The 17323-nt window shown below is 42.3% G+C and overlaps 1 protein-coding gene across 1 annotated transcript in view; it reads left to right on the forward strand.

Annotated features, from left to right (window-relative positions):
• The window catches only part of ccdc18 (coiled-coil domain containing 18), a 216038-nt gene that overhangs the window by 71177 nt on the left and 127538 nt on the right, over positions 1–17323 (forward strand). Inside the window, exons 11-12 of the mRNA XM_068036805.1 lie at positions 8938–9095; positions 10227–10429. Of these exons, the coding sequence (XP_067892906.1) occupies positions 8938–9095; positions 10227–10429 (361 nt within the window). The remainder of the gene's footprint in view (positions 1–8937; positions 9096–10226; positions 10430–17323) is intronic.

Genomic DNA, 17323 nt, shown 5'->3' on the forward strand with positions numbered 1-17323 from the left:
TAGCCCCTACGCCATGAACTTTTATTTTCCACAATAACCTTTTGATGTGGCATCTTATCAAATGCCTTCTAGAAATCTAAGTACATCCACTGGTTCCCCTTTATCCACAGCACGTGTTAGCTCTTCAAAGAACTCCAATAACTTGGTTAAACTTGATTTCCCTTTCACAAAACCATGTTGACTCTGTCTGATTACCTTGAATTTTTCTAAATGCTCTGCTATACCTTCTTTAATAATAGCTTCTAACATTTTCCCTATGACAGATGTTAAGCTAACTCGCCTGTAGTTTCCTGCTTTTTGTCTCCCTTGTTGAATAAAGGAGTTACATTGGCTATTTTCCAATCTAATGGAACCTTCCCAGAATCTAGGGAATTTTGGAATATTAAAGCTAACACATCAACTCTTTCACTAGCCACTTTTAAGACTCTAGGATGAAGTCCTTCAGGCCCCGGAGACTTGTCAGCCTGCAGCTCCAACAAATTGCTCAGTACCACTTCCCTGGTGATGGTAATTTCTTTGAGTTGCTCCCACCCTTCAATTTCATGATTTACAGCTATTTCTGGGATGTTACTTGCATCATCTATAATGAAAGCCATCTGCCATCTCCTTATTTTTCATTATTAATTCCCCAGACTCACTTTCTATAGGACCAAAGCTCACTTTAACTTTTCTTTTTTTTAAATATCTGTAGCAACTCTTACTATCTGTTTTTATATTTCTAGCTAGCTTTCTCTCGTATTCAAATTTTTCCCTACTTATTAATCTTTTAGTCAGTCTGTGCTGTTTTTTATATTCTGTCCGATCTTCTGACCGCCATCCATCTTTGCGTAATTATATGCTTTTTCTTTAAGTTTGATACTATCTTTAACTTTTTATGGCTTTGTTACTTTTGATGATTTTGGGCATCTCTACCCACCACCCCCCCGATCCCTTTTTACCTCCACCCCATTTAGTCCTTTTTTCCAAGGAATGGGGGGCCTCTTTATCCCACTACCAAACATAGATTGCCATACCCGGAGTATAAAGAGCGGTGAGCTGAGGCCCGAGACCAGAAGCGGCAGCGGCGGTGAGAGGAGCCGGGGTATAAAGAGCGGTGAGCCGAGGCCCAAGACCAGAAGCAGCAGCGGTGGTGGTGAGAGATGCTCTGTTCAGTTCTGTGGACCTGCTTGACCAGCAAAAATCTAAGTGTGACGTCACAGGAGAGCTGGTAAGTGATTGGTGGGTATTTCTTCCGTGTGTCGTCTTTGTTTTGGCCAAGTGATTTATATCAGGAGATGTCATTACAGATTAGGATTACACATAAATATATATATTTTTTAAATACGGAGATCCAAATTAATTAATTAAATAAAATAGTGATGGCGATGGGTTGCAGCTGTAGTATGAGGGAGCTGGTGGACACTGGTGCGATCCACGGTGACCACATCTGCAGCAAGATGTTGGCTGCTCGAGGAACTATGGCTCAGAGTTGATGAGCTGGAGTCCGAGCTGCAGACACTGCGACACATCAGGGAGGGGGAGAGTTACCTGGACACTCTGTTTCAGGAGACAGTCACCCCCCTTAGATTAATTACATCCAATTTGGACCGTGATCATGGACAGGAGGTTGTGACTGCGAGTGAGGCAGGTATGGGGATCCTGAATTTAGCTTTGGAGGATCCTCAGCCAGTGCCCTTATCCAATAGGTATGAGGTTCTTGCTCCCAATATGGACGATTCGAGAGGTAAATGCGTGGCTCAAAGATTGGTGTGGGAGAAATGGGTTCCGATTCATGAGACACTGGCACCAGTACTGGAGAAAGAGAGAGCTGTTCTGTTGGGATGGGCTGCACTTGTACCATGCTGGGACCAGTGTCCTGGCAAATCGTATAACTCAGGTTGTAGATAAGGCTTTAAACTAAATAGTGGGGGGAGGGGGCAGGGTTCAATTGAAGGGAAGTTTAAAAAGTCGAAAAGTAATGAGAGAGCAGAGGTGCAGGGTAGTGAAGGGGCATGCATTAATCAGAGTGTGACAGGTAGGGACAGAGAATACGAGCATAAGAGTACAGAAGAAATTCGAACCAGAGTAGTTAAAAATGGTAATAAGTCAAAGCTTAAGGCTCTTTATCTGAATACACGTAGCATTTGTAACAAGACAGATAAGCTGACGGCACATATAGAAATAAATGAATATGATTTGATAGCTATCACAGAGACGTAGTTGCAAGATGACCAGGACTGGAATCTTAATGTTCAAGGATATTCGACGTTCCGGAAGAATAGACAGAAAGGAAAAGGAGGTGGGGTAGCTTTGTTATTAAAGGAAGGGATCGGTGCAGTTGTGAGGAATGATATAGGTGTAATAGATCATAATGCAGAATTAGTTTGGGTGGAAATAAGGAATAGCAAGGGGAAGAAATCACGGGTGGGAGTGGTCTGTAGGCCCTCGAGGAGTTGCCTCTCTGTAGGACAAAATATTAATCAGGAAATAATGGAGGCGTGTAAGAAGGGCACTGCAATTATCATGGGTGATTTTAATCTGCATATAGACTGGACAAATCAAATTGGCAAGGGTATCGTGGAAGACGAGTTTGTAGAGTGCATCAGGGATTGTTTCTTAGAACGTTGCAGAACCTACCTGGGAACAGGCTATTTTAGACTTGGTAATGTGTAATGAGGTAGGATTAATAAGAGATCTCCTAGTTAAGGATCCTCCAGGGGAAACGATCATAACATGGTAGAATTTCAAATTCAGTTTGAGGGTGAGCAACTCTGGTCTCAAACCAGTGTCTTCAACTTAAACAAGGGCAATTACAGAGGTATGAAGAGTTGTCTAAAGCGGGCTGGGAAGATAGACTACAGGGGCAGTCAATAGATGAGCAGTGGCAGACTTTTAAGCAGATATTTCATAACACTCAGCAAACATTTATTCCAGTCAGAAGGAAGGACTCGAAGAGAACGATGAACCATCCGTGGATAACAAAGGAAGTTAAGGAGAGTATCAAATCAAAAACAAAGGTGTACAAAGCGGCAAAAGCTAGTGGTAGGCCAGGGGATTGGTAAATTTTTAGAAACCAGCAGCAGCGGATGACTAAAAAACTAATGAAGAGAGAGAAAATTGATTGAGTGTAAATTGGCAAGAAATATAAAAACGAACAGCAAAAGCTTCTACGGGTAGATAGAAAGGAAGAGAGTAGCTAAAGTAAGTATGGGACCCTTAGAGGATGAGACCGGTGAATTAATGACAGGGCAGGGAAATGGCAGATAACAGGACATTCTGAAGGGGGAGTGTGAACAGCCAGTGGTCGTGGTACACATTGTACAAACGACATAGGTTTAAAAAAAAAAGGATGAGGTCCTAAAAGCAGAATATAGGGAGTTAGGAAGTAAGTTGAAAAGTAGGACCTCAAAGGTAGTGATCTCAGGATTACTACCAGTGCCATGTGCTAGTCAGAGTAGAAATAGCCGGATACACCGGATGAATACGTGGCTGAAGAGATGGCGTGAGGGGGAGGGTTTAGATTCCTGAGGCATTGGGACTGGTTCTGGGGAGGTCGGACCAGTACAAACTGGACGGGTTACACCTGGGCAGGACTGGGACTGATGTCCTCGGGGGAGTATTTGCTAGAGTGGTTGGGGAGGGTTTAAACTAAAATGGCAGGGAGATGCAAGGAGTCAGAGGAGGGGGGATCAAAGACAAGAACAAAAGACAGAGGAATAAGAAAAGTGATAGGCATAGAAATCAAGGGCCAGAATCAGACAGGACCACAGTGAAAAATATTGGGAAGGGGACAAGTAATGTTCAAAAGACAAGCCTTAAGGCTTTGTGCCTTAACGCCCGGAGCATTCGCAATAAAGTAGATGAATTAATCGCGCAAATAGATGTAAATAGATGGGTATAATATAGTCAGGATTACGGAGACATGGCTGCAAGGTGTCCAGGGATGGGAAATGAACATCCAGAGATATTCACTATTTAGGAAGGACAGACAAAAAGCAAAAGGCGGTGGAGTTACATTGCTGGTTAAAGAGGAAATTATGCAATTGTGAGGAAAGATGTGAAATCTTTATGTGTAGAGCTGAGAAACACTAAGGGGCAAAAAAGTGTTAGTGGGGGTTGTATATAGACCCCCAAACTGTAGTGGTGACGTTGGGAATGGCATTAAACAGGAAATTCGAGAAGCATGCGATAAAGGAACAGCTGTAATTATGGGTGAGTTTAATCTGCATATAGATTGGGCAAATTTAATTAGTCGCAATACCGTGGAGGAGGAATTCATGGCGTGTATACGGGATGGTTTTCTGGACCAATACGTTGAGCCAACTAGAGAAGAGAACAGGCCATCCTAGACTGGGTATTATGTGATGAGAGAGGAATGATTGACAATCCAGTTGTGCGAGACCCCTTGGGGATGAGAGACCATAATATGATAGAATTCTGCATCAAGATGGAGAGTTACGTAGTTGATTCTGAGACAAGGGTCCTGAATCTTAGTAAAGGAAACTATGAAGGTATGAGGCGCGAGTTGGCCATGATGGATTGGGAAACGTTACTTAAAGGGATGATGGTGGAAAGGCAATGGCAAACATTTAAAGAGCGCATGGATGAACTGCAACAATTGTTTATCCCTGTCTGGCGCAAAAGTAAAACGGGAAACTTAGCCAAACCATGGCTTACAAGGGAAGTTAGAGATGGCATTAGATCCAAGGAAGAGGCATATAAATTTGCCAGGAAAAACAACAGACATGAGGATTGGGAGCAGTTTAGAATTCAGCAAAGGAGGACCGAGGGATTGAATAAGAAGGGAAAATAGAGTACGAGAGCAAGCTTGCGGGGAACATAAAAAGTGACTGTAAAAGTTTCTATAGATATGTGAAGAGAAAAAGATTGGTGAAGACAAATATAGGTCCCTTTGCAGTCAGAAACAGGGGAATTTATTATGGGGAATAAAGAAATGACTGACCAACTAAATGCATACTTTGGTTCTGTCTTCACAAAGGAGGACACAAATATCATACCAGAAATGTTGGGGAACACAGGGCTTAGTGAGAGAGAGAGGAACTGAAAAAAATCAGTATGAATAGAGAAATGGTGTGGGGGAAATTGATGGGATTGAAAGCCGATAAATCCCCAGGGCCTGATGGTGCGCATCCCAGAGTACTTAAGGAAGTGGCCCTAGAAATAGTGGATGCATTGGTAGTCATCTTCCAAGATCCTATAGACTCTGGAACAGTTCCTACAGATTGGAGGGTAGCTAATGTCACCCCATTATTTAAAAAGGGAGGTAAAGAGAAAGCGGGGAACTATAGACTAGTCAACCTTACTTCGGTATTGGGGAATGTGAGAGAGTCCATTATCAAAGATTTTATAGCAGAGCACTTGGAGAACAGTGGTAGAATCGGGCAGAGTCAGCATGGATTTACGAAAGGGAAATCATGCTTGACAAATCTACTAGAATCCTTCGAGGATGTAACTAGTAGAGTTGATGAGGGGGAGCCAGTGGATGTGGTTTATTTGGACTTTCAGAAGGCTTTCGACAAAGTCCCATATAAGGGATTGGCATGTAAAATTAAAGCGCATGGGATTGGGGTTAGTGTATTGCGATGGATAGAAAATTGGTTGGCAGACAAGAAACAAAGAGTAGGGATAAATGGGTCTTTTTCCGAATGGCAGGCAGTGACTAGTGGGGTGCCTCAGGGATCGGTGCTAGGACCCCAGCTATTCACAATATACATTAACGATTTAGATGAGAGAACTAAATGTAATATCTCCAAATTTGCAGATGACACAAAACTGGGTGGGAGGGTGAGTTGTGAGGAGGATGCAGAGAGGCTTCAGGGTGATTTGGAAAGTTGAGTGAGTGGCCTAATTCATGGCAGCTGCGGTATAATGTGGATAAATGTGAGGTTATCCACTTTGGAAGCAAAAACAGGAAGGCAGATTATTATCTGGCTATAAACTGAGAGAAGGGAATATGCAGAGACCTGGGTGTTCACATACACCAGTCGCTGAAGGTAAGCAGGCAGGTGCAACAGGCGGTAAAAAAGGCAAATGGTATGTTGGCCTTCATAGGGAGAGGATTAGAGTACAGGAGCAGGAATGTCTTGCTGCAATTATACAGGGCCTTGTTGAGGCCACATCTGGAATATTGTGTGCAGTTTTGGTCTCCTTATCTGAGGAAGGATGTTCTTGCAATAGACGGAGTGCAGCGAAGGTTTACCAGACTGATTCCTGGGATGGCGGGGCTGACATATGAGGAGAGATTGAGTCGGTTAGGATTATATTCGCTGGAGTTCAGAAGAGTGAGGGGGGATCTCATAGAAACTGATAAAATTCTAACAGGACTTGACAGGGTAGATGCAGGAAGGATGTTCCCGATGGTGGGGGAGTCCAGAACCAGGGGTCATAGTCTAAGGATACGGGGTAAACCTTTCAAAACTGAGATGAGGAGAAATTACTTCACCCAGAGAGTGGTGAGCCTGTGGAATTCGCTACCACAGAAAACAGTTGAGGCCAAAACATTGTATGTTTTCAAGAAGGAGTTAGATATTGCTCTTGGGTCTAAAGGGATCAAAGGGTATGGGGCGAAAATGGGAACAGGCTACTGAGTTGGATGATCAGCCATGATTATAATGAATGGCGGAGCAGGCTCGAAGGGCCGAATGGCCTACTCCTGCTCCTATTTTCTATGTTTCAATGTAAATCAATATTTTGCATCGGTCTTCACGATGGAGGACACGATAAACGTTCCAACAATAATAGATGAGCAAGGTGCAAATGGGAGGGAAGAACTTGTAACAATCCCTATCACGAGGGAAAAGGTGCTGGACAAACTGATGGTACTAAAGACAGACAAGTTGCCAGGACCCGATGGCTTGCATCCAAGGGTTTTCAAAGAAGTGGTTGCAGAGATAGTAGAGGCATTGGTCACAATATACCAAAACTCACTGGATTCAGGTAGGGTACTAGCAGATTGGAAAACCGCTAATGTGACGCACCTATTCAAGAAAGGAGTGAGACAGAGAGCAGGAAACTATAGACCGGTTAGCTTTACTAGAGCCATTATTAAGGAAGAAATAGCAGGACATTTAGAAAAGCAATGCAATCAAACTGAATCAACATGGTTTTATGAAAGGGAAATCATGTTTGACAAATTTGTTACAGTTCTTTGAAGATATAACAAGCAGAATGGATAAAGGGGAACAGGTAGATGTAGTGTATTTGGATTTTCAGAAGGCGTTCGATAAGGTGCCACATAAAAGGTTATTGCACAAAATAGGAGCTCAGGGTATTGGGAGTAATGTGTTGGTGTGGATTGAGGATTGGCTAACACACAGAAGACAGAGAGTTGGGATCAATGGGTCTTTTTCAGGTTGGAAAACCATAACCACAAGGATTGGTCCTAGGGCCTCAACTATTTACTATCTATATTAATGACTTGGAGGAAGGGACAGAGTGTAGAGTATCCAAATTTGCTGACGTTAGAAAAATCATTGGGAAAGCATGTTGTGATGAGGAAAAACTTGGCAGATGAAGTTCATTGTGGGAAAGTGAGGTAATCCACTTTGCTAGGAAGAATAAAAAGGCAGATTATTATTTAGATGGAGAAAGACTACAAAACACCACAGTACAGAGGGATCTGGGTGTTCTTTTGCATGAAACACAAAAGGTTGGCATGCAGGTGCAGCAAGTAATTAGGAAGGCAAATGGAATTTTGATCTTTATTGCTAGGGGGTTAGAGTTTAAAAATAGGGATGTCTTATTACAACTGTACAGAGTGTTGGTGAGGCCACACCTGGAGTACTGCGTACAGTTTTGGTCCCCGTATTTAAGGAAGGATATATTAGCATTGGAGGCAGTTCAGAAAAGGTTCACTAGTCTGATTCCTGGGATGAAGGGGTTGTTGTATCAAGAACGACTAAACAGGTTAGGCCTTTATTCATTGGAGCTTAGAAGAATGAGAGGTGATCTGATTGAAACGTATAAGATTCTAAGGGGGCTTAACAGGGTAGATGTTGGGAATATGTTTCCACTAGTGGGGGAATCTCGAACTAGGGGACATAGTTACAGAATAAGGGGGCACACATTTAAAACTGAGATGCGAAGGAATTTCTTCTCTCAGAGGGTGCTGTATCTCTGGAATTCGCTACCTCAGAGAATTGTGGAGGCTAGGTCACTAAATGTATTATATCCAAGATGCATTGTTGCAACTCACCATGCCTCCTTCAACAGCACCTGCTAAGTCCATGACCTCTTCCACCTAGAAGAACAGGTACAGCAGATGCATGGAACTCCACCATCTGCAAGTTCCCCTCCAAGCCACACACCATTCTGACTTGGAAATATATTTCTGCTCCTTCACTGTCGCTGGATCAAAATCCTGGAATTCCCCCCCTAACAGTACTGTGGGTGTACCCGCACCAGATGGATTGTAGCAGTTCAAGAAGGCAGCTCACTACCACCTTCTCCAGGGCAACTAGGGATGGGCAAGAAATGCTGGCCTTGCCAGTGTGCCCACATCCCATAAGAGAATATTTAAATAAGTATAAATGATATCCCCCAATTTGGTGTAGTCTGCAACATTTGATATTGTACATAAGTTTCATGAGTCCAGATCACTTATGTAAATGGTGAACAACAGTGACTGATCCCTGTGGAACACCACTTTCAACCCTACTCTCTGTTTTCTGCTTTGTAGTCAGTTTTTTGTTCATTCAGCTATTTTCCCCCTAACCCACATGCTCTGACCTTAATCATGAGTCTACTATGTGGTACCTCGTCGAAGACCTTTCGGAAGTCTGTGCACAAATCTACTAAAGGATGATCTTTAATTGTGTAATGTGCTGTAAAATATACTGTATGATAGCTTGCAAATACAGACCTGGTCAGGAAGTTGTTTTATTTTTGGTCATATATGTTGGTTTATAGCTTTGTTGAACTAAAATGTTTCTCCTTTAGCATTAAATTAGGCATGAAAGATGCTGAAATTCAGAAGCTGAAATCCAGCCTGAACAACAGCAAAGTCCCAAAGCAAGGATGTGGTGACATTTTAGGCAGAAGTTGCGATTTGTTGGATAGAATAAGCCCAGAGTTAATATCAAACAGAAATAAGAAAGGTAAGTTGGCAGTTACTGGGGAGGAGGAGAGAATAAAAGTGAAAGTGACAATTTAATCACAGCACAGTAGTAAAGCTTTTAAGCCTGTAGATTTTGACAGAATAGGTGTGAAAATATATTTTTACTTGGATATTTTCTGTGATGGACTAATCTCAGTGTAAATTTTAACAATGTGTGTTAATAGAGTCTGTGCCTTTAGGAAGGGACTGAAGGAAAATTGGCAAGTGGGGGAGATAAAGACAGTTTAGATAGAGATCGAAGGAAGCTTTTTTTTCCCTTTTATTAAAGAGTTATTTTACTTTTTACTTTTACTTTTTAAAACCAAATTGGAAACAATTATTAAGATGTGACCAATGCAGAAAACATTGCCAAGGATATTCAATAATGTTTCAGTCTATACCCAGTCCTCATAGGGAAGGTTTGTCTCTTCTTCCATTGCAATAAAATTATCTTAATAGTTCATCTTTGACTGCTATCCCCACTATAATCCTGATTCCTGTTTTTGGAAAATGACAAGTAACAATAGGAGATTAATAATTGGAGATTTATATCTTAGCCAATGTTGCCTTATTTATAAGATTAAGCAAAGGAGTCAACCAATGATACTTGCCTCAGCCTCTTGGCAAATGGACTTTACGTCCGTACCAACTCAACGCAAACTTTGCAGTGCTGGTGTGGCGTAAAATTCATTAATTGAGAGGCGGTTGTTTATTGGATGTTGCTAAGTTTCTGTCGGCTGACGCTACGATAATGCCAAATACAGAGAAAATGAAAAGTTTTGATGATCTAAATTTTGACTTCTCTAGATGGAAGTTAACTCTGTTTTCAGGGACAGATCAGCATGCTTAATTCTTCCTCACTGATCAATCACTCGTGCTGTAGCAAGTGATCAAACAGTGATGTGGAGCCCTCGCTCGTCCTCTCCAACCCTGTCATGCTGAGGTTCGCCTTCGCTCCCCTACTGCAGTGTTGAGATAAGCTAACAGCACAAATCTAAAGGTTAAGATTGGGATATTATATAACTTTTTTACATTTTTTAAAACAAAAGCTCTTGGGCATTGTAACTGATCATACTTTATTGGAATTATGGTAATTTAAGAACCTTTCTTTTGTTGTTTCTGACACTGTCAGATGACAGAAAGTCCCTGGAACAGCACTTAGAAGAGGACCGATGTAGACAGATAGAAGTGGAGAAGCTGCAGACCGAATTATTGGAGGCGGAGGCTACAATCTCAACGTTGCAGACTCGGATGACTGAACAGATAAATAATTTTCAGCAGATACAAGAACAACTGTTGGAAAAAAGCAAATGCATTGAAAAGATGGAAGAGGAGGTGCGTAAATTGCACATCCAGATAATGAAATTTTGTTTAATCCACAACTCCATTTTCGTACATGCAATTTTCTTGCCATGTCCAAATGGACATTTCTGATCTTGTGAACTTGGGTAGTAAGGTTCTTTTTAATGAGTGGCATCATGGGCGAATGACATGTCCTTGTTTTGATCCTTGTGCATGCACTTTCTTTTGTGGACTTGGATATTGAGTAGGAGTGCTGGATGAGTCTGCTCCTTCCTCCACTCTGGAGGTAATTGTAATGTTATGTTCACTGTCTGACTGACATCCAACTCTGCCTATATTGGAGATTGAATCTGGAGAACCTTTAATCAGTATAAACAAGTTCCAGACCAACATGATGCATTTTATCCATTTTGCAATTGTGGGATTTGCTTACCAGCTATGCTGATTTATGAGTGTTCTGACTGTGTTTCATTGTTGACATATAAATATGGGGAATCCGCATTTTAAAGAATTGATGGCTTGAGAGTGTATTCACTCATGATGAATGGCAACATGTAAATCATTTGGTGGTGGTGGTGGTGGCAGCAGTGGTGTTTTTGTGATCAATTTGCAACTTAAAATTTGAACAAGTGCATAATTTGAATTAATTTGGACAGTAGTGCATAATTTGAATTCTTTGTATTACTAGACTGTTGAAGTAGATTGTAAGTTATACCTAATAATTCTTTGAATGCTGACATTGTGGAAATGTACATTTAAATCACTAGCAATCACCTTCAGTAACTTTTGCATGTCGAACAAAATCAACTACACAGGGCAACCAAAAGAAATGCTAAAAACTTCTTAAAAGTTAATTTCACTATTTTTCATATCTATAAAAAGTACCATTTATGTTCCATTTCATAGATAGCCAGTGACTCTTTTCAGCAACTGTTCGGTAAGTTCATAAATCTCTTTTTAAAATGAACTTCTTGAAAGTTCCTGAGCAAGCTGATCCATGAAGCATGAGATAAGTAATGATCATGCCGAGTGACAGACTTGTTATAATAACTCAATAACAGTTAAACCCGGAGAGTTGTTATGCTTTTAGACTTTTAACTCTGATTTTCCTTGTGCTCATCATCAAAGACAACTTGTGTAAGTGAATCCCTGCTCCTTTCAAAACAGGGTAACATTTATATCTGGTAACATAGTGAGTCCAAGGGTCTAAATGAAAACCTGGTTTCTGGATTTTTAAAAAATTCTTTTATGGGACGCGAGTGTCGCTGACAAGGCCAGCATTTGTTGCTTAACCCTAATTGCCCTTGAGAAGGTGGTGGTGAGCCGCCGCCTTGGACTGTTGCAGTCCATCGGGTAGGTACGCCTATCGTGCTGTTAGGAAGGGCGTTCCAGGTCTTTGACCCAGTGACAGTGAACGAATGGTGATTTTAGGTCCAAGTCAGGATGGTGTGTGACTTGCAGGGAAACTTGCAGCTGTTGGTGTTCCCATGCTTCTGCTGCTTTGTCCTTCTAGGTAGTAGAGTTTGTGGGTTTGAAGGAGTTGCTGCAGTGCTTCTTGAATATGGTACACACTGCTGCCGTTCTATGCTGTGGGTGGAGGGTGAGAGCGTTTTATGTGGTGAATGGAATGGAGTGCCGATCAAGTGAACTGCATTGTCCTGAATTGTGTCAAGCTTCGACTGTCGTTAAAGCTGCACTCATCCAGGCAAGCAGAGAGTATTCCATCACACTCCTGACTTGTGCCTTGTGAACAGGTTGTTGACAAGTCAGGAGGTGAGTTAGTCAGCAAAGAATTCCCAGCCTCTGATCTGCTTTTGCAGCCACAGTATTTATATAGCTGGTTCAGTTAAGTTCTGGTCATGGTAACCCCAGGATGTTGATGGTAGGGGATTCACTGATGGCAATACTGTTGAATGTCATGGGGAGATGGTTAGATTCTCACTTTTTGGAGACGGTCATTGCTTGGCACTCGTGGCGTGAGTGTTACTTGCCACTTATCAGCCCAAGCCTGAATATTGTCCAGGTCTTGCTGCATCTGGACACGGACTGCTTTAGTACCTGAGGAGTCGCAAATGGTATTGCACACTGCACTCATCAGCAAATATCCCTACTTCTGACCTTATGATGGAGGGACGGTCATTGACGAAGCAGCTGAAGTTGGTTGGGCCGAGGACACTACCCTGAGGAACTCCTGCACTGATGTCCTGGTGCTTAATTTTTTGGCCTCCAACAACCACAGCCATTTTCCTTTGTACTAGGTATGACTCCAGCCAGTGGAGAGTTTCCCCTGATTCCCATTAACTTCAGTTTTGCTAGGCCTCCTTGATGCCACACTCGGTTAGATGCTGGCTTGATGTCAGTGGCAATGCCTCTTGAATTCAGCTTTTTTGTTCATGTTTGGACCAAGGTTGTAAAGACCTCTGGAGCTGAGTGGCCTTGGCAGAACTCAAACTGAGTATTAGTGAGCAGGTTATTGTTATGCTCGTGCCGTTTGATAGCACTGTCAACAACACCTTCCATCACTTTGCTGATGATTGAGAGAAGACTGATGAGCTGGTAGTTGGTGGGATTGGATTTGTCCTGTTTTTTTGTGGACAAGACAAACCTGGGCAATTTTCCATAGTGTTGGGTTGATGTTGTAGCTGTACTGGAACAACTTGGCTACGGGTGCGGCTAGTTCTGGAGCACAAGTTTTCAGTACTACTGCTGGGATGTTATCAGGACCCGTAGCCTTTGTTGTATTCAGTGCCTGCAGCCATTTTTTGATATCAAGTGGAGTCAATCGAAGGGCGAAGAGTGCATGTCTGTGGGGAAAGAGAAAGTGTGTGAAAGTAATTGGATAGCTTCCAAAGAGCTGGCACAGGTACGATGGGCCAAATGTCAGCTTTCTGTGCAAGAATCTGATCTGGACATTTGTAAAGTAGTAGATTGACTAATCACGCAGTTGCTAAAGCCATAAACTACAGAACATATTTTTGAAAATAACACATAAGCAGAACAGTTTGCTCTGTTTTAACAGAACTTTTAACTTTCCTTCCTTGCTTCAATACAAAATAACAAATTCATAATACTTTGCTAGCTCTACTGATATTTAATTCAAACTAGCAGAGGCCTGCAAACCATTTGTGGTCAAATTAGTATCTTTAATGCAACAATACTTCTTAAAATACAGGATTTCTAGTTATTCTTTCACCAAACACTTTAACAGATTCAAAACTTCTCGCTCTGGAAAAAGCTACATAGAATCTTAGAACTTTACAGCACAGTAGGAGGCCATTTGGCCATTGAACCCACGCCGGCTGACCAATTGCCGTCCAGCCTAATCCCACTTTCCAGCTCTTGGTCGGTAGCCTACTAGCTTACAGCACTTTAACTGCATATTCAAATACTTTTTAAATGTTCTGAGGGTTTCTGCCTCTACCACCCTTTTCAGGCAGTGTGTTCCAGATCCCCACCATACTCTGGGTAAAAAAAATTTCTCTTCAAATCCCCTCTAAATTTCCTACCTCTTTCTTTAAATCTATGTCTGCTGGTTATGGACTCCGCAACCGATGGAATAGGGCCTTCCTATCCACTCTATCTAGATTCCTCAATTTTATACACTTGTATTCGGTCTCGCCTCAGCCTCCTCTATTCCAAAGAAAACAACCCCAGCCTATCCAATCTTTACTCATAACTGAAAAGGTACATCATCATAAATCTCCCCTATACCCTCTCTTTTGTGTGTTATGGTCAAGTGAGGAGGGATCAAAGAGCTTCCCTCTTTTCCCTTTCCTTGTTTGACCACAACAGGTTTAATTCTTTCTTAAAGTGGATGTACTGGCCAATTCAGTAGGTGTTTGGTTCTGGCTATGATCATAGCACGTAAGTAATCAGTCAGACAGGTTTTCTTGAGTTAACAAAGAGGTTAACTTTATTGTACCTAAACCCAACTAATAAAATAATAAACAACGCGCCAACTTACACACTCTCTCTCACACACAAACTAGAGATTTACACACGCACAAATAGGTTACAGAGTGGGGAAAGGTATATTGGTTGAGTTAGAGTCCATAAAAAAGTATACAGTCTGTGGCGTTTGGTGATTCTGCTGGCTTCTAGCTGAATTCGGTGGTCCTGAAGCGCTTAGTTTAAATAGGCAGATGGCTGGTTCGGTGAGTCTCTTGGAAACAGCCATGTGGATGATTTCCTCCGATGGGGTTTCTTATTGTAGCCGAAGTATGCAAAGGTGGTCAGTCGACAGCAGGATTTGATAGCTTTCAAGCTGGAATGGAGAGAAAGAGAGAAGGGGACCCCCACTTAGAGTCTGCTCATGTCAGAGTCCAGTTGCTTCTCCTCTGCTGCAGAGAAAAACACCAGCTTAAAAACCACAGATGGGAGGGGCTTGTCACATGACAATCACTCAGTGATTCAAACGTAGCAGTTAGCAGTATTTCTCTGCTTGCTGAAAAGAGCAGGTAGTTCCTTTAAACTTCCTGGGTCTTGGTTCTTGCTGGGATATTAGCATACATTTTGTTTCCCTCCTCACAGTCCGTTGCAATGTAGGATACAGTGTTGAAAAGTAGGTGCCCATCCTAAGCTGCTCGCAAAGTCATCTTTTTTTAAATGTCATCTTTTAAAAAAAAAAATATATATATATAAATTCAGATCTCCAGTCTGTGAATTAAAGAAAATTATCATTCAATAAAGCACATTGGCATTCTTTCTTTTGGGCCTCCTTATCTCGAGAGACAATGGATACGCGCCTGGAGGTGGTCAGTGGTTTGTGAAGCAGCGCCTGGAGTGGCTATAGAGGCCAATTCTGGAGTGACAGGCTCTTCCACAGGTGCTGCAGAGAAATTTGTTTGTTGGGGCTGTTGCACAGTTGGCTCTCCCCTTGCGCCTCTGTCTTTTTTCCTGCCAACTACTAAGTCTCTTCGACTCGCCACAATTTAGCCCTGTCTTTATGGCTGCCCGCCAGCTCTGGCGAATGCTGGCAACTGACTCCCACGACTTGTGATCAATGTCACACGATTTCATGTCGCGTTTGCAGACGTCTTTATAACGGAGACATGGACGGCCGGTGGGTCTGATACCAGTGGCGAGCTCGCTGTACAATGTGTCTTTGGGGATCCTGCCATCTTCCATGCGGCTCACATGGCCAAGCCATCTCAAGCGCCGCTGACTCAGTAGTGTGTATAAGCTGGGGGTGTTGGCCGCTTCAAGGACTTCTGTGTTGGAGATATAGTCCTGCCACCTGATGCCAAGTATTCTCCGAAGGCAGCGAAGATGGAATGAATTGAGACGTCGCTCTTGGCTGGCATACGTTGTCCAGGCCTCGCTGCCGTAGAGCAAGGTACTGAGGACACAGGCCTGATACACTCGGACTTTTGTGTTCCGTGTCAGTGCGCCATTTTCCCACACTCTCTTGGCCAGTCTGGACTGAGCTGTGGATGCTCAGTCATTGAGTATAATCGGCACGGTGGCGCAGTGGTTAGCACTGCAGTCTCAGAGCTCCAGGGACCCGGGTTCAATTCTGGGTACTGCCTGTGCAGAGTTTGCAAGTTCTCCCTGTGACTGCGTGGGTTTTTTTTTTACATTGGCATAACAAGTACAATTCCATCTTCCCCATAGTGCGGTGACCAGAGCTGCACATTCCAGCTATGGCCTAACTAGTGTTTTATACAGTTCCAGCATAACCTCCCAGTTCTTGTATTATATGCCTCTGTTAATAAAGGCAAGCATCCAGGAAGCCTTCTTGGCACCTTATCTACCTGTCCAGCCACCTTCAGGGGTCTGTGAACATGCACTCCAATGTTGCTCTGTTCATCTACATTCTTCAGTATCCTACCATTTATTGTGTATTCCCTTGCCTTGTTTGCCTTCCCCAAATGCATTACTTCACACTTTTCCAGATTGTACTCCACTTGCTGCTGTTCTAGCCACCTGACCAATCCATTGATATCTTACTGCAGTCTACAGCTTTATTCTTCATTATCAATCACATGGCCAATTTTTTGTATCATCTGCAAACTTCTTAATCATACCCCCTACATTCAAGTCCAAATCATTGATATGTATACCATAAAAAGAAAGTGATCTAGCATTGAGCCCTGCGGAACCCCACTGGAAACAGCCTTCCGGTCACAAAAACATTCATCGAATATTACCCTTTGCTTCCTGCCTCTGAGCCCATTTTATGACCAGTCTGCCATGTGAGACCTGATCAAAACCCTGCTAAAATCCATAAAGACTACATCAAATTCTCTACCCTCATCGACCATCCTTTGTTACTTGCTCAAAATATATTCAATCGTCAGACATGACCTTCCCTTAACAAATCTGTGCTGACTGTCTTTGATTAATCTGTGTCCTTCAAAATCTTTTCCAATAATATTCCCAGCACTAAGGTTAGGATGACTGGCTTGTAATTACTCTATCTGTCCCTTTCTTTTAAAATAATAGTACAATGTTGGCTGTCCTCTAGCACTACACCTGTAGCCAGAGGGTTTGGAAAATAATGGTTAGAGCCTCTGATATTTCTTCTCTTGCTTTCCTTAACAGCCTAGGATGCATTTCAACTGGGCCTGGGGATTTATCCACTTTGTCGGTTCTTAAACCTCTTCATACTTCCCCTCACTATGTTAATTTCATCTAATATTTCACAATTGATTTCAATGTCTGCATCATCCCTTTCTATTTTGAAAACAAACACAAAGTATTCATTAAGAATCATACCAATGTTTTCTGTCTCCACACACCGGTTACGCTTGTGGTCCCGAATAGATCCTACTCTTTCTTTAGTTATCCTGTTGCTCTTTATGTATTTATAAAAAATCTTTTGGTTTTACTTAGAAATATTTTTTTCATGCCCTCTCTTTGCTTTGCTAATTTCCTTTTTAATTTCGCTCCTACACTTTTTATACTAATTAACCTCTAGGTTATCTG

The sequence above is a fragment of the Heterodontus francisci genome, chromosome 8 (assembly GCF_036365525.1).
Source record: "Heterodontus francisci isolate sHetFra1 chromosome 8, sHetFra1.hap1, whole genome shotgun sequence".
NCBI classification, from domain to species: Eukaryota; Metazoa; Chordata; class Chondrichthyes; order Heterodontiformes; family Heterodontidae; genus Heterodontus; species Heterodontus francisci.